We start from the raw sequence: 26,046 nt of genomic DNA on the forward strand, positions 1-26,046 counted from the left end.
CACAGGGGACTGGGAACCCGTGGGGACAGCAGGGTGGGTGTCACCCTGCGAGCCCCATCCCCAGGAAAGGGCAGAGCAGGGCAGGGCACCCAGTGAGAGAAACAGAGCAGCAGCAGGGCAGTGCAGGCACAGCTCTTCAGGAAACTGCCCACAAATCCACTGCCTGGAAAGAGGGACGCTGATGGGACAGGGTGTCTCCATGATCAGCATTTGCAGTCCTCCCTATTTGCTACTGATACTGTAAATCTTGTGCAGTGCTCTTACATACAAACAATTTCTTCTAAAATATCCTGGCTTCTTTTTTTTTTTTTTTTTGCTACGAGTAAAATCTTACTTTCTGTATTTCATGCTCATCTTTACACTGTGCTCAGCGAACAGAAATAATCCCCAAACTACAGCATTTTGGTCCTTCTTGGTTACTAGCTGAGAAAGCTGAGGGCATGGGCTGTGTTTCTGGTACAAAGATTGGAAATATGAGAAGGAAATAGCCTTTCTGATAAATTAGCCTTGCCATAGTTGTGGTTGTAAAGATGGCTAAGGTGACCTGAATAATGAATTTTTACTCAGCCTCTAACAGTGTAACCTTTCAGCAAGCAATTCAGATAAGCAGAGATGCTGAACTGATCCAGCAATACACTCTGTGGGTAGAGCTTTACCTCACTGCCTGCTTGTCACATGGCTCCTATTCCAAAGGAGAGGGCACAGCCCAAATAACCCCACTGGAGCCACGCTGGGGAGCCGCTGTCCCCAGCTCTGCTCCTGAGCTGTGGCTGAATGTGCCAGCGAGCACCTGCCCAGCCCCGGTGCCTTCTGACCACCCTTGGCAGCCACTCTGGGCTACTGCAATTTTATGTGGCTAGATATGCTTTTAATCCAAGACTATGATTGCTATGATTTAACTAAGTATTTTTATCACTCAAGGCCATTTTTTACACTGTAAAAGTCTGCAGCTTTGTGCAGGAAATGTATATTTTCAGGGCAGTTACCAGCGTTTCCTGTCATACATGTTCATATGTTACTGACAGGAATTTTATTACCTCAATGTCAGTTTACACTATTCCATCGTGCAGATGAGCATCTTATTTCATAATGCCATGCCAAGGGTCAGTTCATTCAGGCAACCTGATGCTGTGTGAACATCTGGAGGATTATATATACGTACATGACGTCTTGTGCACTTACTGGACGGAGAAGGACACTTCCAAGGGACACTGTAGCATAAAATGACTGGCAGAGGTGAAGGCAGGCTGCAGAATGGAGTTTATGAAAAAATCATTAAATAAGATCAATAGCTACTTGCCACACAAAAATCAATGGGTAATGCTCACTGATGTAATCCCTCTCCATCTCCTACAATTTTCATATTTAATATCGCAATTAAACCACATGGACAAAAGTGTTCACTCCTACAAAAAATATAGTTCCATGGTTTCATCATACCATGTATGCCTTCTTTTCTGTCCATAACTTTCCCTTTCTCATACTTCAAAAGCTCCCTAAAAAAATAATTTGCTCTAGCTCCTAGCAATTCCTGTCTGAAGTACTGAACAGCAGCTCTTAGATGAGTACTGTGAATTGTGTAAGAAATGGCTCTGTAAGTGCAGAGGAAACAACAGGAGACAAATCTACCTTAAAAACACAACATAATTTAGAAACAAATGTGCATTAACCTGCAATTAGGTGAAATAATGTTTAAAGTGTTTGTTTTACTTAAAGGTGTTGCTAAAGAGGAGCTGCTAAGAGCTTGGTAGTATCTGAGCACCATCATGTATCACATTCTTAATTGGAAATGGCTGGATTATTGCAGGGCACACTTACAGGAATTGTGGCTTTGGAGCATTAATGTATTTCCTTGGTTTATGTCAGAACAACAGTTTCCCAGGAGACTGTGTGCTGTCATTTGTGTGGAAGGAAAGAGAGAGAGGAGCCCAGAGCCCAGCAGAGAGTGATGGGCTCCTGTTAGAAGTGGAGCTGGTTGTTGTGCAGCCATTGTAAGATACTGTTGTCAGCTATTTCTAACTTTGTGCAACTGGAATAATTTATGTTGAGATTTTTTTTCAAATTATGTATTTGGAAAAAAAAAATCTACCCTGTATTTTGGATAGGTATGGTGTGGACATTGACAGTGAGGTGTAGGAACTTCCAGATAAAGGGATACTGGGCCCAAAACTCTTGGACTTACACCATCATCAATTCTTCTTATTCACAATTAGAAGTAATCTGGATTTCCTTATTGAAAACTGTCCAGGTATAAGTGTCATGACTTGCAGGGTGCACACTGGGGTGTTTGATTATCTAGCAGTGATTATGTAAAGCAGCTGGGGTGTCATGTCTCCTCATCACAGAGAGGAAGTGATATAAAAGGGGCCTGTTTTTCCTGACAGTTAGAAATAGTTGTCAGAGCTATGTATGATCTTTAATGAAATAAAAAATATTTTTATGCAGTGACAGTAATGGCATCAGAAAATAGACTAATTCAGGCTTACATTTTGTTCAAATCATGCATTTTTAGTCAATAGTTATGTTCCCACTTTTTTTATCATAAACTGGGGGACCCCAAGACTAATCTTGCACATTTGCTCTTTAGGTTTTTTGAAAATAGCAACTCTTCCTCTCTGGTCTTTCTGTCATCTTTTTATCTTGATGTTGCTTCCTTTTCTAGTTAGAATTCTATCACACCAAGGCAGAGCTGAGAAGATGGGATTAGGCCCTTTCATTGAAGTCTGCTTCCTTGTACTGAACATGAGACAGGGAAATAATTGTAATTTGATTCATGTTAATAAAGTCTACTTCACTTGTTGGCTGAAACCAGCCAGCAGTAGGTACTTCATAGCTTTCCTCAAACCAAAAACTTGATATAACCAAAACCAGGATATTTCAACTTCCAAATATCCTGTGATAGGTATTCACCCTTTTCATCCAGCCCCTCATGGTATTTGGAGGCCAAAAGAACACATTATCCGTGTAAGAAATTATCCAGTGTTGTCACAGCTTTGGCGCCAGGAGTCTCCTCTCTGTCAGGACAGAGGCTCTGCCAGGCTCTCTTTGCCTCAGGACAGCTTTGCAATCGTGTTCAACACAAACTTCAGCAAGGCTTACCAAGGAAAAAAAGAAGCAAATACTGTTCAGAACCTTTATTCAAGGAAGAGAATATCTCTGTTGTAAATACATCACCACATGACTTGAATGAAGAGGTTTGTGAAAAAAGGAGCAAATATGGGGATTAAACTTGCCCTTACTTTGATTTTCTGTTTCTTCCTCCACAAAAAAAATACCTGATGCATGAGAAATGCAACCTTAACCATGACTTCTGTATTTTCAGGGATTAAGCATCTGAAGAGTCAGAGTGACTCAGTGTTTCCAGAGGAAGAAGAGGGACTTGGCGAGAGGGAAGAGGAGTGGGGCCATTAGCCCGTGCAGAGCTGCCCCAGCCCGTCCCAGATCACTGCCCTGCCCTCGGAGCTCTGCAGGCACTGCACACCTGTCCTGTCACCCTTTCTTCCCAGAGACAAAACTGTTCTTTGAAAGTCTTTTTTTTCTTTTATTTTCTATGACTTAGAAATGTAATTCACAAATGTGTTAGCTCCCTGACATCAGTACTGCCAGAGCTTTACCACTGCGTGTGAGCTGTATCTAAGGCTTGTTGTAAATAAAAGTGATTTAAAAGGTACAAAATAAATAATACATTAATTTAGACAAGATTGTCTATTGTACAGAGGGTTTGTCTTGATACAGAGGGTTCATATAAAATGATCCTTTTGGTTAAGGACAGTTTTAACCCTTGCTGGTAGAGTTACATGCAGTGATGTGGATAGAAAATGGTAGCAAAGCAAGCCGAGGTGACTCTGTCTAAAGAACGATGCAAAGACACTCTTCCCTGTATTCCCTGGATATGTGACACTCAAATATTGCTTTACTTTTGGTCTGAGGTTGCCTTGTCACAGCAGCCAGAACAATTTCTCTCTACACAAGATCATTGCTCTCTGGAGGCATTAAAACACATTTCAGTGTGGGAGTGAGGAGCACAGGCATGTGCAAGGCCTGGGAGCAGGGTCCCAGCCCCAGCTGAGCCATGGGAAGTGCCACATCCCCCTTTGTCACCTGCAGACAGGACAGGTCACAGCCTACCTGCGCTTGGCTCAGTCTGAGTCAGTGAGCGACAGCACTGCAAGCTGCACAAATCCACCTTGTGAATAACTCCCAGAGTTTTGGCTGAAATCAGCATGGTTCATACCATCCTTTTTACTTTTCAGACCATGCAAACTCTATGGCATAAAACAGAATAAGGTGGAGAAGGAAAACTATGTTTCTTCAATGTGACACTTAAGAGATTATTTTGATTTTTCAATCAATGGCAGATTTTTAAATGAATTCACTGTAATTTTGTATTAACTGTTTGATACAAAAGTTTTGCACTCACTTTAACATTCCACTGATGCAAGTCTCTTTTAAAGGGTTGAGTAACAAAAAAAACCAAACAAACAAAAAACAACAAACAAACAAACAAAAACAAAAAACAAAAAAGAAAAAATATTAAATATAGAAAAACACAGAGCCTTTTGTCTATGCCTTGCATAGTGATTTCGCTGTCAATCTGATGTCTTCCTCAACGACCTACTGAGAACAGGATCTGTTGATTAGTGTTTCTTTATATTTAAGTGCCATTTTTTCCCTCCACCTGTATCCCTATATCCTGTCCTCTTTGGTTCCATTTTCTGTAGAAACACTTCAGACAGGATCCATGATTCCAGCTCAATAAGGCTGGGCAAGAAGAACTAAAGAAGAACTCTGCAATTATACAGGACCCGCTACAGGACTTACAGGACTGAGAGCCTTTTATGTCCCAAACAACAAAAAGAAGGAAATGACCTTTCTGACACTGTTTGAATGGCCCCAGGTCAGGTCTGGAATGGCAGCAAGAAGAGCTGGGCTCTGGTCCCAGCTTTGCCATGGCTTTGCTTTCACACAGTACCAGGCTCTTCACAAAATTGCTCGTTGCCAGAGTACTCCTCAGCTGTGTATCAGCCATTGGTGTTTAACCTCACACCATCTCTCTGAGTTGCTAGCTAATAAAGCACTTTGGATATTAATGGCTTTTTGCTGGTTATTATTACCCACAGGCTGCAGATGAGAACTGTCTAGGACCTGTGAGCAAATGAAAGTGTGGACATGATTTACAACACTGGATACCAGGACAAGGTATTGAACACTGTGGAATCTCAGCATTTCAAAGGTAACACACAAAGCACCTGATAGGAGCTTGGAGAATCCATCACTGAACATGCTGCTTCAGGCTGACAGTTGGACTTGAGTGTAATTACACTTCATAAATAATAGGGAAAAAAAACCCACTCAGATTGAGTTTAGACTGTTTATTCTCCAGGTGCAAAATCAGATAATACTTAAGTAGATATTAAGAGTCAAGATTTAAAACTCCTTTCTAAAGCATCCTTTCCACTGAAGTCAGAGGAATTTTACTTGAGAAAGACCATAGGTTTTTGGCTGAAACATACTTTCCTTTGGGGAAATACAATGTGGAGTGTACAGGAAAGCTTCTATTATCCTGCTATAAATTTAATTACTGGATTTCTTGCTTCTTTGTTTTTTAAGATTGCTATAAATTCTATTGACATCTTTAAGGATTTACCCACTGTCTTCTCATAGCACCATTATTTCTCCCCGGTAATGTAAACTGAAAAAACACCATTAGTTCTTGCACTGTTGGTGTTATTTTACCGAAAGTGTAACATCCAACACTGCCTCTGAGGCAGGGCTGCAGGAGAGATTGTATTGCCTGTGCTTGGGTGAGGGCCTCCCATGGTGTCCAAGGTCCAGGCAGTCAGTAAGGAAGGAACTTCCAGTTCATCTGCACTTCCTGTAACATCAAGGGCCAGGCTGATGGTGGTTTTCACTCTTTAGAAAAAAAGCATGTCTTTCACTGCAGAAGGTGAAGCATTGGGTGGCTCTCCAGAGCTGGCCTGGTAGGCTGTGGTGCCTGGGGAAGGACCCAACAGGGCTCCTGCAGGTTGCAGGTCTGCTTTTGTACAGCTGGCACTGTACAACAATATGTCCTGCCTGTTGCAGGGCTCCCCTCTTCATTTCTTTCCTCTTGAGAAAAGTTTTCTATTTTTTTCATGAGGGACCTTATTCCTGCAGAAAATAAGGCATTATCTGTCCACTAACCCTGGGGGGACAATGAAAGGGCACATTTAAAACATGCTGTCCCTCAAACTCCCTTTTCTTCCTCTCCTATTTCATCCATGTTAGTACCCAGGTCCACAGATGTTCTTTTTTCCTTCTTTTTATTATTTTTTCTATAGCAGCTCAGTGCAAGAGTGAGCTCCAGAAAGAGGCTCAGTTGTTCTGTTGATTCCTGACATGTGCAATTACATTTAACCTTTTCATGCACAGCATTATACTTGGCAACTGAGTGGATGCTAAATGCCGTCTGCTTTGCCGTGTTCTCTCCTTTATCCTCCAGTGAGGATAGCAGCACTTTGAGCAAACCTCAAGCAAGATGTATGTGCACCCTCTGCTAAACCTCAGGCTGTTTCATCAAGAGGGCTGATGGAGTTTATACAAGTTCAGTGTCTATATTCTGCTATAGATTTTCTGTGGTTTTTATTAAATAACCGGGGTGGGGGGGGGGGGGGGGTGTTAGGACAGAAAAATGATTTGGTATTTCTGCTAGGCCATACACACTCTTTCAATTTTTTAATGATTCATTTGCCTAGTATATACTGACCCTTAGTGGTAAACTGAGATGTTAATTGCTTTTCCAAGTTTCTAAATTTTGTTTTTCTCTTTGGCCCAACTGTTCAGAAAATAGCAGGAATATTTGCTGTGCAGCAGGATAGTCTATCTAGGTAAATAGCCCACAATGTCTTCAACAGACATTAACAGGCATGTGAAAATAATGATGACAGGTGTTATTAGCTCTTCTGAAGGGAGGGCTGTGGGAAGCAGGAGTGTCGAAAGGTTATTCCAAAATGCAAAACAAAAACCCTGGCATTGAGAAGCAATACTCTCCACATAATGAGAAACAAATAAGAACTCAGTATCTGGCACTAACGAACACCTCAAGCTAACTGTGGAATGAGTATTAATTAGGTTTCCAAAATAGCATCTTTCTGAAAAGCAGCTGAGGTGTAATATTGCTCCTTATTAATCAAAGCAATGGGACAATGTGAACTCTGCAAAAAATAAATGGTTTGCAGATGGCTGTGTGCATCTTTAATAATGACAGAAGAACACAAGTTACAGCTTTAAATGCCAGGGACCCTTTCTGCATCTCCTCCTTTTCAGAGAGCGATATTTGCAGTTTTCAAGGCAGTGAGGAAAGTGTGTTGGTTTCTTATTACATTTTCCCTGCAGCATAAATTCTGTTGATGTGCTTCCCTAATCATTCTAATTATACTGCCATATGTTGCTCTCATCTTTCTTTTTCTCTCCTAATGGGACATAGATTCTCTCTTTTGAATATGTCATTTGTTTATTACATTTATCAAGGGTTTTAACATTATATGGGACTTTTAATTGCTTTTTTAAACACTCAGCAGATTGAATATTAAAAACAGACATGAAGGTCAACTATAAATAATATTTAAATTGCTCATGACATTTTTATTCTCTAATTTACTGGAAATATCAACTCTGTAGTCATGTATCTACTATTTATTTGAAACCACACACATGTTCTCCAGAGCTACTCTGGCTGCAGCCACAGTTCTGCCCTACCCCAAACCACCTTGTGCCTAGCAGAATAGGAGTCTTCCCTAGATGGGAACACTTAAATAAAGATGCATCATGCACGGTATTAAAATTTTTGACCCAAATATTCTGCCATTAATTCCAGTTGTGAACTGCTGCTGAACCCCAAACAATAAAGGTGAATGTTCATTTCTGACAAGTAAGAAAAATACAGTTCTCTCTCGAAGCCGGGCAGTCTCAAAGATAAGGAAGCACAATTTCAATAAAAGAATTCAAGATGGCCTAAAGTTAAACATGTGCTTTGCTCAGAGTATCCTGCACTGCAGAAAACAATATCAGTGAGCCAGCTGAATACAGAGAAAGCAAGAGACAACCAATTACTATCCAATTAACAAATTAATTTCTGGTATAATGACATCATCTCTCTTAGCTTCCATCGAAATGCATCATAGGTGAATTTGACCCTTTGGCTCATTTAATTTTGATCGAGATAATCATATGAGGCTTTATACAAATGATTAGCCAATACTTTCATGTAATTTGATGTTTATTCATGGTGTTATGATACAAGTCCCACAGTCTTTCTTGCAGGTTCAGGAGTGTTGCTTGTAGGTGCACCAGCATTAGGTTCTCTGTGGTGATGAGACAGCTTTAAAACTACAGTACAAATAAAAATGAAGAAAATTCTATTCTGCTTAATTGTTCCACCTTAAAGCCAAGACTGCACTTACCATTTTGATTTTTACCCTCTTATTTGGCTACAACTTTATTACTTCTGGTTTGTAATAATGACCTATACAGGATGTTGCAAATGCTTGAAACTCAACAGCTTTAAAGTTCATATACTATGCAACCTGTCAGAACAGCTGATTTTGTTAAAATATTATCTGTCCAAGTTCAGCTAATGAATGTAAAGTTCCCCAACAATTCTTCACTCAAAGGCCATTAGCAAAGGACTAGCTTAGGCACAAAGAAAGTATTTTGCAGGAAAGTTCATCCTAAAAGTTTTATAAGAGACTTCCCATTTTTATAAGACATTTTTTCCATTTATAACTCCATGGTTATGACTTTCTTCTTTGTTCCCAGGGGAAAACTTAGATATTGACAGTTTGATAAAACTTCTGAATGTTTGCCCTGGGACATGGAAAAGGAATCTCTGGAGACACATTAAATACTTAAATGACCAGGAAAGTAAAATTATTCCAGGGAAGTAGAATGTTTGCATAGAGGACAATTTCTTTTACTCATAGCATTAAATTCAATTCCACTCATTTTCCATACTGTTTCTCAAGGATCTGATTTTTTAAAAAATGCTAAAGGGATGTACTCCCCTTTCAGACAAACTTTTTCTGCTAAATTACTGTACACAGAAATCTCTAACCTGCTTCTGGAGAATGTTAGTCATACTTACATTTTTCCTCTTTCTCATACAATAACTGTGTAGTCTGTAAAAATACACGTTTTAGACACTTACCACTAGTGATCTTGATTTGTTAATATGAAAGTATTTTCATTACAGTAGTGGCTTGTTTAACTTCTGGCATCTCTACTTGTGCTTGTAACTCAGATGGCACCTGGAAAAGAGGAACTGCAAAGAATGTGATATAAAGTAGTTATCTTGATTTATTTTCATCATGTACCTAGTTAGGACTTGATGCATGCTTGAGCTACTGGGATTCTTTCTGTTCATTTTCAACCCAAGTAGAAAGGGGCCCTGTTTAATTCCATATGCACTGAACTTGGATTATAAAACTTGCACGATGCCATGGAGGTATCTCTCAATGTCATACCCTTCCTGAAGAATTGTTGCTAACAAGTACAGTCCCAGTAGCTCCTTCAATTTCAACCACTGTATGAATTTTTTGTGTAAAAAATATTTTATTGCTTATGTTTTCTTCATGTGAGGGATATTTTAGCCATAAAGGCTAAGAAGGCACAACTCACTTAAAGAAATTGTTTTCAAACATGCTATGAGGATGTGAGTTTGTGTGGCAAACTGGGACAGTAATGGGAAAATTGTGGAGTACCAAATGGGTGAAAGGGTTGGAAACTACCATATATACACACTGTCACTTCTCAAAGTCAGTCATACACAAAGGAGCAGAAATGCTCCAGGAAATCAAATTTGTAACTAACACTCAGGAGCTTCACAATCCTTGCCCTCAAATCAGATTTATTTGGGAATATCATCATAGGAAATATGGACAAATACAGCAGAATAAAAACACACAGTTGTAGATTGCCTTCTTGAAAATTAAATTAAAAAAAATACTGGCTAGATCATAACCCATAACAATATTACATAATATATCTGTCATATATCTCAAGATAAAAGTACAAAATAAAACTCTTGAGGGCTCATTTATAGCTACAGCTTGTCAGTGTGCTCAATGCAGGGTACATGCCCAGAATGCTGTGGGAGAGATGCAGATACAAACACCATTTCTTAGGGCCCCATGCAGTGTTTTGGTAGCGCAGCCTTACAGGTTTCAGAGATAAAACTACTGTTCAGGGAGAGGTTCTCTCAAGAGGCCTGTCTCCCATGTGAACCCAAATTTCACCCAGCCCAAAGCCTTAACCAGCATGTGTTGGCTCTATTGGTCTTTTCCATCAAAGAAAATTTCTCCTCATCCAAACAACACACCAAGCTTTGGGTCGTGTCCAGGCAAAATCTTGCTAAGAATAAAGGAAGGAAGAAAGAGAATCAGCTGGCATTAACAAAAAACTAAAGACTCTTCTTGTATTTCAGGAACATCTACCACAGTGATAAAATCTGAATGCAAATGAGAAAATAGTATTATTTATAGAAAAACCACTCTTCTATCCTAATGAATGAGATCTGTAGGCAATGAGCACCTCCTGTGAGCCCAGGAACTCCTTCTGGCTTCTGCAGTGGAGATCTTGGTGCTCACTATGACAACAGGACACTGAGAGCCCCACAGGGTGCTTCAAGTTCTCTGCAGAATCTGTTATACTTTCTGCTTGTATTTCCAGGTGAAAATTTTTGCAGAGTAATAAATCTCAATGGGATAGAGACACAGAAAAAAACTTTTAAGTTCAACTATGGTAAATGTCTGAAAGTGAAAATAGAATATAAAGATTAAATTCTGTTGCTTCAGACTTTCAGTCTCAGTGAAACATAAATTACCATGTTGAAAAACAGTCAGTAGCAAGAATCTAACTGGCCCAGTTTCTAAAGAGTAGTTGTCTTTTGTTCTTTTCAAATTAGGTGGGAACTATAGGTGATCTACTTATCTAAAATAAGTTTCTGACTTCTCAGATCTTAATCAAAAAGATTTTCTGCTGCCACAGCATATGGCAACTTACAATTAAAAAAAGTCTGATATGACCATTAAGTTTCTTCTCTTGTCATAAGGACAATAAGAAGCCATAAGATGGTTTACATTTTATTACAAAGGAAAAAAAAAAGAGTCCAACATTCCCAAAAAAGGATGCAAAGGTGCACAGAGTGATCCAGGCTACTAATAATTTGCTCAAACACCAGCAGAGAATATATAAATTCTTAACTCTTAGCAAAAAATATTGATTGCATTATAACATCTATGATACAATTTCATCTGTTAACATTTCATTCGTTAACGTCACTGTACAGAAATTTGTCCATGCTAAATACAAGCCTTGGACCAGATACACAAAACAATTTAAATGTATTTTTTACATCCTATATGCACAAACATTTCTTAAGTTAAAACTATGCATACTACTTATGCATAGCACATATATGGCTTACATATTCAATGACAGGAATTCCACCTTTTGGCATGCCCTTGTCCTAGGGCTCAGAGCTTACACTGTTCCCAGCTCAACTTTGACTGCTCTGCTGTCAGAAAAGAGACAGTCAACAGGTATGGGCATGCAAGGGTCAGCAAAGGGGATTGGTTCGCGATTCCTTCTTCAGTCGGACAAAGCGTGCCCTTGTTGAGGTGGAACCTGATCCTGCTGAGCTCTGGTTGGATCCCTGGAGCAGCAGATGACCAGCACACAGGTGTCAATCGCCCTTGGCACAGAGGAGAGTGCCACTGCCCCACAAGTCCCCTTCAGAGTGGACCATGGCTGATTAGAAAGACTTTTTGTTCAGTGAGGTAATGACCACAGGGTCCGAAAAGGAGAACAGGGAGTGCAGCATCTGGAGCCACCTGAGTGCCTACAACCTGAACGGGAGCCTAGAATTTTCCTAGCAGGTTCCAGCAGAGGGAAATGAGGTTGGCTGCAGCTGTGTAAGACACCCAGACAAATCAGGAGGGGTCATGTGCAGCTCGAGGGAAGAAGAGATGAAAATGGAGTTTCTTTACGGGCACAGTTTGGGCTGGAGGGCTCATTCCGAGGCTTCTTGCAGAGGTAACTGCCTGTGTGCTGCTGTTTTTGCTGCCCCTCAAAAAGAAACAAACTCTAGCAAAGATGTTGAGCATATTGTCACCTTTGCATTTGAGATAAACCATGACATAAGGCCTCTGTGTCACCTTCCAATTCTGTCTAAGAGGCAACAAAACATTTTGCTGAAGTGAAACAATTTTCATGCATTTCTGTTGCTGTCTCTTCCATCTACAAAACAGTAAGTACCAGCTTCATGGTAGGGCTGACACCAGTGCTGTTGTCTTTCAAAATATTACAGGATTCAGAATGTTTTCTTCTTTAATGCCAGATGCTATTCAATTAATTTTAATGAGATATTTCAAATACTTTCAAATTTGTTCAACACCAGTTCTTTCCCTATGGCAGCCACTGCAGTGGGGAAGAATCTTCATTCATGCAGGCTGGTCAGCGTAACTTTGCAACTTCCCTGTACAGTCTACAAACATTTATTTCCAGATATTTTAAGGAAGCTAACAAGTAGGACTTTTATGGTGCATGCAGCATGATTGCATGAACAAGTATCTAGAAACACATTTCATTTTGATTTTCCATTTTCATTGGACACCAGCAGCAGTGACATGTAACAGCAATCCCAGGCAGATGACAAACATCATGTTTTCACATGTCTCATGATTAACTGGAAATATCTGGTACCAGTGATGCAACAAAGAAAGGTCCAACTTTGGCCGAAAAGATTATTTTGGCTAGTTTAAGAAAGCAGAATAGAAGAGGAAATAGCAACACAAAAACAACTGAAAACTTGCAAATTTTTAAGTGCCTTGAGTTACCAGCTCAGGGTTTTACATTTGACAGTTTTGATCATTTTGTTCAATCACTCTCCACAGAAATAGGATGATCCAAGAACAAGTTGACAGATAACAGCCTCTGAGATCATGAGGTAGGAACAGCTAGAGTTCTTTTCTCCTGCAACAGAGGTCAAATGAGAATTCATAAACGAGAGATTTCTGATACTACTACTTCCAATATTCCATATACTTGAATTAAGGATGATTTAGCACATGATCATTTAGTCTAACACTAAGGATTCAGTGATTTAAAAGTACTGGTTTTCCCTTCTTTATATTGAATTTTTTTAAGGTGACATTGAAAGAGGGGTACCCATTTCAACATTTTGTAATATAAGCACAACTGGGATGAAATAAAGAGGTTAAGAATAGCACTAAGTAAGCCTTTGTGGTATAAAACAACTCCCCATTAAAAGAAAGAAATTACCAAATTACCTGTCCTGCCTGAAATGTCAGAAGCTTATAAGAAATAGCAAATCTAGTTCTGTACCAGTGCTTCTGTCTGCTCCGTGGCTTTTACAATATCTTCTGACTTACAGTGTTTAGGCTCACCTGGAAGATAAACAAACATGATTGGCAACCTGAATGAGGAAGTTAACCAAGTCAAGAGAATCTCCACAGCCATAGACAGTCAGAATCTGGTTCCTCAAGATATTTTAAGGATAAAATGAGGCTTCGGTGACTGCTTCCTTTAATTGCTTTCTCACCAGAATCATCACCTCAAATTAAATAATTATTATGGTTTATCCACAAGGCAAAAGATAGAATGAAAGCAATAGATAACAGCATAAAACAAAACTATGAAGACTTTTACATGAGTGTGAATAAAATAGGTTTGAGTTTGTTTCAATTTTTTTTGTTTTAGTTTATTGAAAGTAAAAATTCACCCTCTGCAAAGTGCTGTTTAAATCTTCTTTACCGTAGGCTTTCGAATCGGAGTCTAATTTCCTCCCAGATAATGAAAGATGATGGTGTCAGGTTCTAGGAACTAATTTCAATCAGATAGGAGAAATGACACAGAGTAACACAAGCAGCTTTCAAACTAAGTGATACAACATGAATCTCAAACAGATACTCATAGTGTTGAACTGTTACTTAAACAATTCACAGAATCACAGAATTGCTGAGTTTAAAAGGACCCCCAAAGATCATCCCAGCCAGCTCGTGGTCTCACTCAGCACCACTGCCAAGAATCACAACCTGTGCCTGAAAGACTTATCCAAATGCTTCTTGAACTCTGTCAGCCTTGGTGCTGTGACCACTGCCCTGGGGAGCCTGTTCTGGTGCTCAGCCACCCTCTGGGTGAAGAACCTGTTTTCTAATAACCAACATAAACCTCCCCAACATAACTTTAGGCCATTTTCTCAAGTTCTGTCATTGTCAGCACAGAAGAGATCAGTGCCTGCCCCTTCTATTCCCCTTATGAGGAAGTTGTAACTGCAATGAGGTTTCCCCTCAGGCTCTTCTTCTCCAGGCTGAACAGACCAAGTAACCTCAGCTGTTTCATATATGGCTTCTACTCCAGACCCTTCCCATCCTTTGTCCTCTTCTGGAAGGTCCCTAATAGCTTAATATCTTTCTTATATTGTGGTATAAATTTCAAAAAACTTAACAGTAACTTCTAAGGCATATATAGTTTTCTGTTTGTGCATCCAGTTTTTTAATATGATAAAAAAACGTGGTTGCTAATGGCTGTTATCTTATAAAACTTATATTTTTTATAAATACATTTATAAATATAACCTTCCCTCCATCCTTATCCCATGCATGAACACAGATGCCTGCCTTCCCTTAGTCCCAGGATCCTGGTTTACCCGAGGAGCGCTGAGGAAGCAGGAGCACAGCAATCTGTGCTTGGACGCTGCACTGAGCGCTCACCAAGCATTTGCCTGGCACAGACGATCCCCTGATGCCACCTGCAGCACCATAAATCACACTGGCATCTTGTGGTGTGGATGTGCCCACTGCAGTTTAACCTGGCTGCTCTCCAGAGGCTCTCACTGACTGACTGCTGGTGGTGTTGAATGTGCTGCACACTCAGTGGGACTGGGCAGTCCTCTCCTGCCACACACAGTGAAGCTACTGGCAGTCTGTTTTATCACAGAGTCATTATCTCCCTTGCATTTTGATATTAAGGATTAATGTGGCTATCATTACAAGTGAGAAGTTAAGTTTGCCAATTAGCATTTATAAATCATTGAAATGTGGAGTTGTTTAATTAAATGTAAGCAGTTTTTAAAATTAATGTTCTAATTAATAAATCACTCAGGAGAAAAGGAAAATCATCACTTTAAAAAATCACCTTATAATAGTTTCATTTCATCTTGTACCATACAATTAAATTAAAGTGAGATGATGGAAAGGAAAAAAGGTATTGTGGAGAAAAACAACATTCAGTCTCAACTGCAGTGGTTGTAACAGTGACCCTCCAATCTTCCCTTTGCACCAACCTGGACCCAGGGCAGAGCTACTCCTGCCACAAAAATGTAATGGTCTACAAGAACTACACCTAGAATGAGATGTGACACAAAAAGCAGAAAACAGCCCCTTTTTAAGTTTTTTAAATGGGGAACCCCCTCATCATACCACATTCAAACGTTCATTGACAGCTTCCAAGAATGTACATACATCATTTCCCATGGTCCCCAACTTCTATAATTGAATCACAGAAGACTTAATTTGATTTTCTGCTTTTTATAAAAGACAACAATGACAACTAATATATGAAACTTCAACTTAAATAACCATGTTGCTTTTCTTTTTCTTTTCTATCTCACCCTCTCAGCCCTATCACCTGCACGTGCTCACTTCTCCACCCCAGAAGTCAGCAAACATTCTGAACATGCCATTAACTTTTTGCCCCACCATTCTCAGCTCAGAAACTACAAAAGTATAGAAGTCTTCTTCTTGAAAGAAACATGGAGAGCATCCTGACAGATGTATGGTGTCTCTTAGAATACTCAAATGTCTAATTTGTGAAACAGGGAAAGGTCATGTGTTTGCTACCTTCTGCTTGCTTGAAGCAGCATTCCATTGAAATGACCTTGGTTTGAAAGAGTCCCGTCTGGATCCACTGGACATCAATAGAGGTGCAAAGGCACTATTAAAAACCTAATGGCTTCTTACTCATTTAATACATTTTGCATTTTGAAGTTTTAAAGTACAATGCATTCTCTAAAAAATCTCCTGCCTTAGAAAACAAATGAGATTAGCACTTTATAAGATAAGAAATCTCTGTTCTCATTGGGAATGTGGATTGTAAAGATTGACATGACAACAGCATGAACTAACTGCATGCTGAGTTCTATCTGATCTCTCAAACATCATTTTTGTTGGTCAGCCCTCTGAAGACCCACAAGTACAGCTACACCACAACTGCCTTCTGCCAAGCCTGAAAGATAACAGCTTTTCCTTCAGCATTCCTCATCCAGGAGAGGGGGAACTTCTTTAAGGCACTTAAATTTTAAGTTGAGCTTTAATACAAACCTGTTGTAAAAATACATGTCAAAAGATAAAATGTCAGTTATTAGACAACTTCAGATGCTGTGAAAGTAATTTTAGTGTAAATATTTTGATTTAGGGCCCAAAATTAACCATCTGTTATTTCTGATGGAGAAAAACCTGTCAACAATAAAAGCATGGAGCCATGGAATGTGGAAATCTAGAGTAAGTGGGAGTTCTCCATTAAAAGGTTTTTTGAGAAATATGCCAAGTGATATACTCATGCCTAAGCTAAGCATTATAAGCACTTCAGTGTTGCTGCTCAGACAATGCCATACTTCTGGCACAATATTGCAAGCCTTACTGTCATTAGAGCATTAATGAGCTTCATATTTTAAATAAAAGTGAGGAAAATAAGTGTCATTATATCCTTGATTATTCATATTGCCCTAACACCTCAAAGCTTACTCTATGTACAAACAAACTCATAAAATATAATGAAGATGTATAGTGTCTTCCTCTTCCTTTGATTACATCTATTCTTCATTGCTTGGGCATGTTGCCCTTGATACTGTGTTGCAATGTCCAGATACTAGACATGGTCATTTTTTGATAAAATACACTCTAAAAACATATTCTGTCAGTTTAGTGATTTTCTGGCTGCTCCCCTTGTCTAGCAGCTACAGTCAAGAGATTGATCTTCCTGATTAAGTGAATGACACAGTCCTATGACAACAACAGTTGCCAAATTCCATCTACTTAAGCTTAACTATTAGATTCACACTATGTTTGGGACAAAGGATGTGGTTTACAAAATAACAATAATATTAGGTGCCTAAACTAAGGGGAACATATATTAATAGTGTAATTACTTATTCAAAAAGAAAATGTTAGAAAGTTCTGTTCTGAAAGTTTACCTTATTCTCCAGTAACAAATGGCTATTTAATTGTAAATATATATCTTTAAATAATTCTAATACCATTTTTCAACTAAAGTATAGTCTCTAATTTCCTAGTACATCCCAAATAGCTGATATCAAGAAGTTGATATTTGTTTATATGCTTCTATTTGATGCTTTAGGGTATATTTTACTCGGGCCTGAAGAAACTCTCCTATGCTGGTGGTTTGTACAACACCTTATTTCAATATTTTACGTTGCTGTTGATGTTTGACGGGGAGATACCAGACACTGCTGCAGCTTCACCCTGGACAGTTTGATTAGACTGGCTTGTGAAGCATTAGCATTCAGTGGGTCTGTATTCTGGGTCTCTTGCTGGGCATCGCTGAGATCTTTCTGGTTCAGATCAGAGTTAGTGCATTTTTCTGAGCTGGATTCATCACTCAGAGGAGTTTTGAAAGAGACTACTTGTAGGAAGATGGATCTGGGAGGACAGCTTGTACCATCACTCCCCTGACTACTCTCACTTTGTGTCCTTGTTGCCTTTTCCTGTAACTGTGCATCTGTGGAATTTTTGCTTTGGTCTTTTTCCTGTTCACCAACATTTCTCACAAGTTCTTCTACAAAGAGGGAACAAAATAGGTGACTTAGATAAGAAGGATATGCCACAAGTTTTTGATTTCAGACTAGTGAGATATAGAGCTGCACACAGGAACACTGTGAACATCTGTATGAGGCCATGCCCACTGTGGTAAATATGGGTCAGCTCCTGCTCCTGATTGCACGACTGCAGCTGAACTGTAGCAGTTCTCTTTCTGGTCTGATGTCTAATATGTACCTGGTTTTGGCTATAAGACAGAGAAAGGAGCATCATCAGACAGCAGTAACCTGAAGGATGGGAGCAGGAGGAGCCCTTGGTGCAAGCATGCCCCTCTGCAGTGGTGTTTACTGACACAGGCCTAGGAAGAGCAGAGCTCATCAGTTCTGCAAGAGAGAGAGGGCATGGAGGGGAATGCCTTGCTAGGGATGGGGCAGGCATCAGGGCTGAGGGGAAGCCCTGAAGGAAACTGGCCTATCAACCTGGAAAAGTCCAAAGCATCAAGTTGGGAACAAGCTGGAACAAGCTATAGGAGGTTATGCAGGTGCTGTCCAGTACTGCTGCCATTTTGCCTAAAGGCACTTCTAGAATGGGAAGGAACAGATATGGGGGAACTGCACTTCAGGGGACAGTAGCAACAGGAAAAAATAATGTTTGTGGAAGGCTCTACTCCTTACTTTATTGCAGAGACCTGGAGAACAGTACAAATGAAACGGCCCAGAGTAAAAGGAGAAAGAACATAACAGCAGAGAGGTGACACCAGGAATAACTAGATGAAAAGGAAACAGAGAATGAAAAACTTGTGATGGCAGCTGAAGAGTCCAACAAAAAAATAAATCTACCATCTTCACAGAGGGCCTATTTTCTTGCTATTATAATCTGCATTTCATAAATTTAGATTTTAGAATCTGTACACTAGTACAGAAGATACCAAATACTGACAATTTTAAAAGTTAGCATTGCAGTTTGAAGAATGTGGGTTTAAAACAGCTGCATGATATTGCAAAAAAATTCTAATTTGGATGTTAGAAATTACTAAGGAAGGAAGCCAACCTATTGAGTTCAACTGGCAACTCCCAGAAACTCTGATTTTGAGTGACCAGTCCAAATCCAGGCCACAAGTGATTGTACATGGCAACTGAAAGATAACCCAGAATGTGAGCACATTTTTATTGCTGTCAGCATTTGGCACCACCTCACTTTTCTAGATACAGAGAAAAGTTCCCCCTGAAGTACAATTTGGTCTGTGAAATGGGATGGAAGGGAACATCTTCAAACCTGATGTGCAGAAGCAGATTAATTTCATTTTTTTTTCATTTATACTTTCTAGTACACTTTTTAAAAAATCAAGAACTTTAAAATTGGAGCAATTTCTACATTGTTAAACCATTTTCCCCAAAATTTTAGAGTCATGTTTGGTTTAGATTCCAAATCTTCTGAAACTTGGTCAGGTAGTCTTTTTCTACAGACTTCAATATAGCTCTTACAAAGAGGTTGGGTTAAAGGCATTGAGAAATATGCACATGGAAATTAATGCAAGTTATGTTCAATCTAAAGACATTATTTAAAGCACCTGTCACTCATGATATAACCTACCTACATAAAGCTTTTTTCTTAAGAAAGTGCCATATTTGCCTCCAAATGGTATAACTACAGCATTTTTTCTTAGCCTCATAAAAAAACCCAAGAAAATTCAAAAATAAAATATTTCACATGTTGTTCAGCTGTATCGCTAAGTTAAAAAAGAAAAGCTGAACAATGAGCACACATAAAACTAACAATAGTGTAGCTCAGGCTGGTGAGATTTTTTAACTGAAAAGCTAGTAAGAAGAAAGTATTTTTCTCACTGAGTATTCTTTTAGGACTATTCCAGACAGAACTCAGATATGTCTTGGTCTAACTGGTTGGCTGACCATTTTATTCTTATATAAGAAAGCTCAGAATATTCATACATGCAAAATCCACATTATTTTTTGTTCATAAAGCTGAATTTCCAAATTCAAAATTGTTCTTATTCATTACCTACCAAACTTAAACTGGCAAATGAAGGTTAAGAGTTTAATCATAACAACTCCAGTGGCTTGTTCCTGATTTATGTCATGATGGTCTCCAATTTCTATGGCAGTCCTTGAGATGATCTCAAATTTGTCTTTTTAAGGATACCTAAACCAGAGCCACACTCTAACTCGGGACTAACTGATGGATGGAGCTTTGAAATGAAGTATCTCTGCAACCAAGATACGCTTGGTGTAAGATGTTAATTTAATGTAGCAGGTAAAAGTTATGCCTTTTGCATTTAAACTGGTATGAGACTACAGGACCACCACCAGGAGTGGCTGGTGGGAGTGACAGACTGAGAAGCCGCAAGTACAAAATTCTCTATGATGATGTCACAAGTGTCATTAAGAGCCCCCTCTGTTTTCTTAGTATTAAGTCTGTCACCTGCTGGGCATCTAACTCAATATTCTGACTTGCTTTGCTCCACTCAGCTTTAATCCACTGCTAAAAAGATGAAAAATACCGGGCTTTTGTGGTGTGTCAGCCACCTGTGGAATATGCTAAATGTGATGGGAAAACAGATTTCTGCTTTCTATAACAGCTAATAATTGTACCTTATATTACATGGGACCTTTATATTGCATATAATACTTGGAATTCTCTATAATTTCTGCTGTCCCATATCACTTTGATGAAACAGAATTATCTAGCAGTCTAAATGAGGCTGAGACTGGGACAGGGACAAAATAAATAGAATTCAAGCAGGGCAATGCTAAATTAATCCTACTATTGTAAGAGAAATAGAGCTGGCATGATGTCTGGCCCCCACTGCTGTGCAGGAAGAATTGTAATAGAGACTGTGGCAGTGTCTGCCTCCAGCCAGCCACAAAATGCCAGGACCCTCTGAGGGCAGTGGGCCAGGCTGCTGCCCTTCACCCTGCACTGGGCTTCTGGGAAGAGCAAGCTCCCCCTTCCTATGGGCACATTACCATGGCCAGCCAGAGATGGAAATGGAGTATGCTAAATGAACCAGGTAATCTGGTATTTGCAATATGCCAGTCTCAACATTCAGTATGAATAAATAGATTAATAAGATATAAAACATTAAACAACCATCCATCTTGGCTCTCAGAAAAAAATTTTATGTTTTGGTTTGTTACAGTGGCTATGTCTGTTAGGCACTGAAGAGCTCAGGGACTGTCACAGCCATTCAGAGAAAGGGCAGGAGAATGCTGTGCAGTGCAGTCAACTCAGGGTATGTGTTGCTCTTGCTGCTTCTGATTTTCCTCTCTCTGCTTTAACTTGGCAAAAGTGCAAGGAGACAGGCCTGTTTATGTATTTTTCAGCTGTTGGGTTTGTTTTCTTTAAAAGAATCCAAGTGTTATTCAGCAAAATTTGTGTGAATTCCTCTATAAAATAAATGGTTTCTACTAATCCTTCTCATGGAAGACTGTGCTTTAAGGCAGGATTTCTAGAAATGCAGAATAGTCCTTTATGAGAAGCAATAATGGCATTTTACACAAACATGATGGAAAAGGTGCCCTTCTTCCATTGTGTTTAGGCTGTTGGCAAAATAACTGTAATATAATATTTGGTTTGGAAAACTGGCAGGACTTGTAAGGCAATTGCCAAATTTTAGAATAGCTGAAAAATTCTGGTACTCAGAAATTTTGTATTTGCAGAAAATGTATTAATTAGTGAAGGCAACTTCTTTCCTTTCTTTAAAATATTTTTATTGTTATTATACTCTTTTTTCATTAAGTCACTATGTTTTTTGTTTTGTTTTTCACTTAATAGGTGTCAGAAAATTTAATTGATTTTTTTAAGTCCTTTTTTTTTTATTGTTTGCTGGAGTGAATGGGAGCACCGAATCCCTATCAGTCCAATGAAAGATTACCATGTCCAAGAAAGACTAAAACAGTCACAAGACTCAATCTCCATCCCCTAGCTGTAGGAGACTGTGGTGTCCCCAAAGTACCCCAGAGACCCTGGAGGTTCTGTACTATCAACTACAGCACTGCTTTCCAGCAGCCCTGTTTGCTACTGCCCATGTGTGCAGCAACACCTTCAGGACATGGTCCAAGTGCTGAGGAGCTTTGCTACGTTTTGGAACTTTCTCTTCTGTGTCCATCAACTTTCTTTTCCTTATCTTTCTGTAGTACACAAAAGAGAATTCACCTGTGGTGACCTGCACAGCACATGGCTTCTAAATTACCTTCCTGTTTACAGCAACTGCATCACTTGAGCAAGTCTTGATTTAACAAGAATAGAGAAGAAAAACACTAAAGCCACAGGACATCTCAAACCATCTAATGGCAGTGACTGTAAATCTCAGTAAAACAAATACCTGCTCAATCACACTGCTATTTTCTTTGGCTGTGTTGAAAATAAGCTACAATTCTTAACCATTATGGAAAGATGTGATGACATAAAAGTTTTAACAATTAGATAAACACTGAATTAGAGAGGAAAGCTGTTTATCTTCACTAAGAATTAAATTCTTTGAGAACTCTGTTGAAGAGTTCTCATGAAGAATGATGCTGGATGTTATGGAATCTCTGTGTATACTATGACAAAATTTGATTTCTAGGTTTGTCTGCCTTTTTTTATGATAAACCAAAATTCCAGAAAGCAATGACAAAACACCGAAACCAGGACAACATGGGAAGGAAATGTACCTTTCTAGAAAACATGTTCTCACATCAGCCATTTTAAAGAGAAAATTAAAACCAGGACATAGCATCAAAAGAAGGAGAGGACTGATCCTGGTGTCTCTGGAACTACAAGTCTAAAGATGCATCCAAAAGTTCCCAAACAACCATGATTATCCCAAACCAACCTGCCATTTTCAAACCCAAGAAAATATTGCAGTAACCCACAGTTCTTTAGAAACTGATTCCTTCCACTTTCAACTCATCACAAAAATTTCATCACAGCTATAGGAGTGTATAAAACCACTGCCAACCACATAATCCAGTGGCACTTAATGTTATAGCATTATGTCATATAGAAAAAGTAGCAAAGACTAAATTAGCTAATTAAATCAAAACTTTTCACTAAAGGACTTGGTTAAAAATAATTTGTGAATTTATGGTTTCCTAGGGTTGCTACCTCCACCTTCTACTTCTCTTTTGCTGTTAAGCTGTGAGCACAAGGAATTGAATGCTGGAAGTTTTGGGACAAGGAATGGAAGGGACATGCTGCTATAGGGAAAAGGTGCTTTAAATGATGTAGACTGTCATGTGCAGGGATGGGCCAGCTCTCTGATGTGTACTCTAGGGAGATATAAAACAGGTTCCATTATTAGGTGAGTTACCATTCCTTAGTCTGTGATTTACCAGATATTGCCAATACCAAATATTTCTTCCAACTCTTAGCTCAACCCACTCCTTGCACTTACTCAGACCATGCTGAAAAATTCTTCTTTTCCCACCTAACACATTTCTGAATTAGTTCAGAAACTGCTTATGACCTAAGCATTTTAGCACTGCAATTAAAATCACTGTCACTGATACTAGATGGGACTCCTTTAGCCTCCTGAGTTGATTACTTTCCAACAGAATAAAACCACCCATTAGGGTAGATTTCATGTGCCAAAATGTCAGTCAGTTTCTGTGACTGTCACACACATCCTCCCACAGCCCACCCTTCCTAGAGGCTGCTAAATCACATTAACATGCTATCAGATCATCACTCTCGGATTTTCACATTTCAGCAGCTCTTCTTGTTAGTGAGTCTGCAGAGCAAATCTTTCAGACAAAATGGAACGGAACCCTGTGGTTATTGTGACTGGAAGTATGCAGAACTGAAAGTGCCCGAGGGGAGCCTGCAGGTACCATGCACAGGTCTTTCAGAAGAGACATTTCTTATTCAAAATTGCTGCCCGTGGGGGGGAAGTAAAGCTGATCTCTACTCCGAAGATGCAATAGTTGTTATTTTGTCACATTTTTAGCATCAAAATTAAGCAGAGGCCAGTGTGAGAGACTCGTTCAGCCTCGCATATTTTTCATCCCACCTTGATGAGGTCAGTCATCTCAGGCATAGACTTTCAAGCCATGCAGCCCAGTGCACTGAGAGAATTGTTGAGGAAAACATTTGTCACTGATGTCTTTCCATACAGATAATGCAAACTTGGGTCAGGTCCTGTAACATTTAATTCTTTAGAAGAGTTACATAAGCATAAGATGACTGCTGTTGTATTATCTTGAAGATGGGCCCATTTGATTGGCAGCTGGACTTCTGGTGCACTGTTCTGCATACCCTTGTGTTGTTATATGACCTCAGGTGAGTGTCCTGAGCTGCCTGTGCCTCTTTCTGTTCATTATAAACAGAAATTAATTATATTTTTTATCCCTGTAACTTTATTTACAATGAAAACTACTGAAGAGATTAAAGCCTGCAAAGCAGCAAGCATGAGTATTAGTCTGTACCCTTACATTTTGTTAAGAGTACTTGAGCTTGCCAAGCACAGACCAATTTTATTAGTAAATCTTTGGGACATTTTTATAGAACAAACAAAGTATGAAAAAAGGAATAAATTGTATTTTAAAAATATTAAATAACTGTGTTACAACTGTGTTCTAAGAAGGGCACCGAGAAGGATCTTATATGGTAGTTAAATCTTTCCCAATAAATTCTGTGCTTTTTACAGGTTTCTCAGTAGATCAATAACTTTCACACCTTAAAATCCACTTAGAAAACATATTCTCTAATGAAAGAACCTCCCAGATACATCTGAGCACATATACTGTCCATTTGTTACAATACAATAATTGCAAATAGCAGCAGCCATCAACAATATGTGTTGGGAAAAGCACAGGATGGAATACTATCTTCATCACTATTTTGAGTTGAACAGAAACAGATTATCTGGTGATTGGGTCTTGGAATATTAATTAAACATCAAGGCTTTCAAATTAAAATCCCAGAGGTTTGATCATTATGAGAATTCCCTGTTAACAGCACTCCCTGAAAGGCCTGAGAAACATTTCTCTAATTCTCCAGTGGTGAAAGGTTGAAGACCCTTAGGCTACAGAGCACTGAGGTACTTGGTATCAATTACACAAGCCATGGCCTTTTTAGCAAAGTGGAGCTATCCTGTTTACTGAGCCTTCTGTTGAGGAGGTTTTCAGACAGCTGCCTAGGTAGATAAAAACTTCCTTACTAACACAGGCCTTTCCAAAAAACACACTATTGCTGAATCAAGCCTCAACAGCAACTGTCTTTTCAGGGAGAGGTAGCACCAGCATCTCCAGGAGAGCTTTTCTGTTAACAACACTGTCAGTGAGAATTGGCTTTTTGTCAGTGAGAATTCTTTTTTTCTCTGCACTGCCTGGCACAGGAGTCAGACCATCCTCTCTGGCCCCTGCTCCAGCTGAGCCACCTCCTGCCAGGGCTACATGCAGAGCCTTATCCTGAAAAGCTGCTTTGAGTTCAGGTCATCCTCAGGAAATTATATGGCATGTTGCTAGTTTCCTTTCTGTACTATTTGTGCAGCTGTAGTACTACATATTATAGAGACAACTTCTCCCGAGCCTGTGAACTAAACTGGGAACAATATCTGGTGTTTGCAGAGACCATTGACAAGAATGCAGATGGTTCCTTTAACAGCACAAGCTCTGTTTGTCTTAGTCAGCTCAGGAAGCGTGTTTGAAGATCTACACTGGGAACCAGCCTGTTTACTACCACAACACAGTCCACATACATGTGACCTCCTTAGTGCATTCAGCACTTTGATTTGTCATAAATCATCTAGCTAGGAACAATGACAGCACTGCTTTCTCTCAGTACATGCTCTTGTAACATATGAATAAAACCCAACTTCATACGTATGCTCAAAGCAGCCAAAAGATTTTCCATCAAGCATGGAGTCAGAGAAGGTAGCATGAGATCTAGACAAAATGGGAATAATTATCTGAAGTTCAAGGCCTCAGGTTATTGACTTACAAGCTTAGTCAAACTTGGTTAATCTGAAAAGGATTTCAAGTGGAAGGGTGATGCATTGCAATATTTTTTATTCTTTACTAGATATTCATTTTGAACAGCCTGATTAAGGATTTTCAGCCTTTGCAGGGTACAGCTTCAGAGAAGTTACATTGGACCACTGAAGAACTGGTTGAACTCTCTTTTCCATTTAGTGGCAAGGATTACATGCTACCTCAGAAAGTCCTCTACAGAAAACTATTGTTCCTTAACAAAAAACTCTTACAGCAGTCCTCAG

The 26,046-nt window shown here is 39.3% G+C and overlaps 2 protein-coding genes across 7 annotated transcripts in view; one reads left to right on the forward strand and one right to left on the reverse strand.

Annotated features, from left to right (window-relative positions):
- The window catches only part of PPP1R1C (protein phosphatase 1 regulatory inhibitor subunit 1C), a 45,551-nt gene extending 41,850 nt beyond the window's left edge, over positions 1-3,701 (forward strand). The window contains 1 exon segment of the mRNA XM_021531329.3: positions 3,323-3,701. Within this exon segment, the coding sequence (XP_021387004.3) occupies positions 3,323-3,411 (89 nt within the window). The 3' untranslated portion in view covers positions 3,412-3,701.
- A 6,165-nt stretch (positions 3,702-9,866) lies between these two features.
- The window catches only part of PDE1A (phosphodiesterase 1A), a 152,622-nt gene continuing 136,442 nt past the window's right edge, over positions 9,867-26,046 (reverse strand). For all 6 annotated transcript variants that reach the window (XM_021531327.3, XM_077785108.1, XM_021531325.3 and 3 more), the window contains 2 exons: positions 13,326-13,442; positions 9,867-13,008 (listed from right to left, as the gene is read on the reverse strand). In XM_021531327.3, coding sequence (XP_021387002.1) covers positions 13,369-13,442 — 74 coding nt within the window. In that variant the 3' untranslated portion in view covers positions 9,867-13,008; positions 13,326-13,368. The remainder of the gene's footprint in view (positions 13,009-13,325; positions 13,443-26,046) is intronic.

The sequence above is a fragment of the Lonchura striata genome, chromosome 8 (genome assembly GCF_046129695.1).
Source record: "Lonchura striata isolate bLonStr1 chromosome 8, bLonStr1.mat, whole genome shotgun sequence".
Lineage (NCBI taxonomy): Eukaryota > Metazoa > Chordata > Aves > Passeriformes > Estrildidae > Lonchura > Lonchura striata.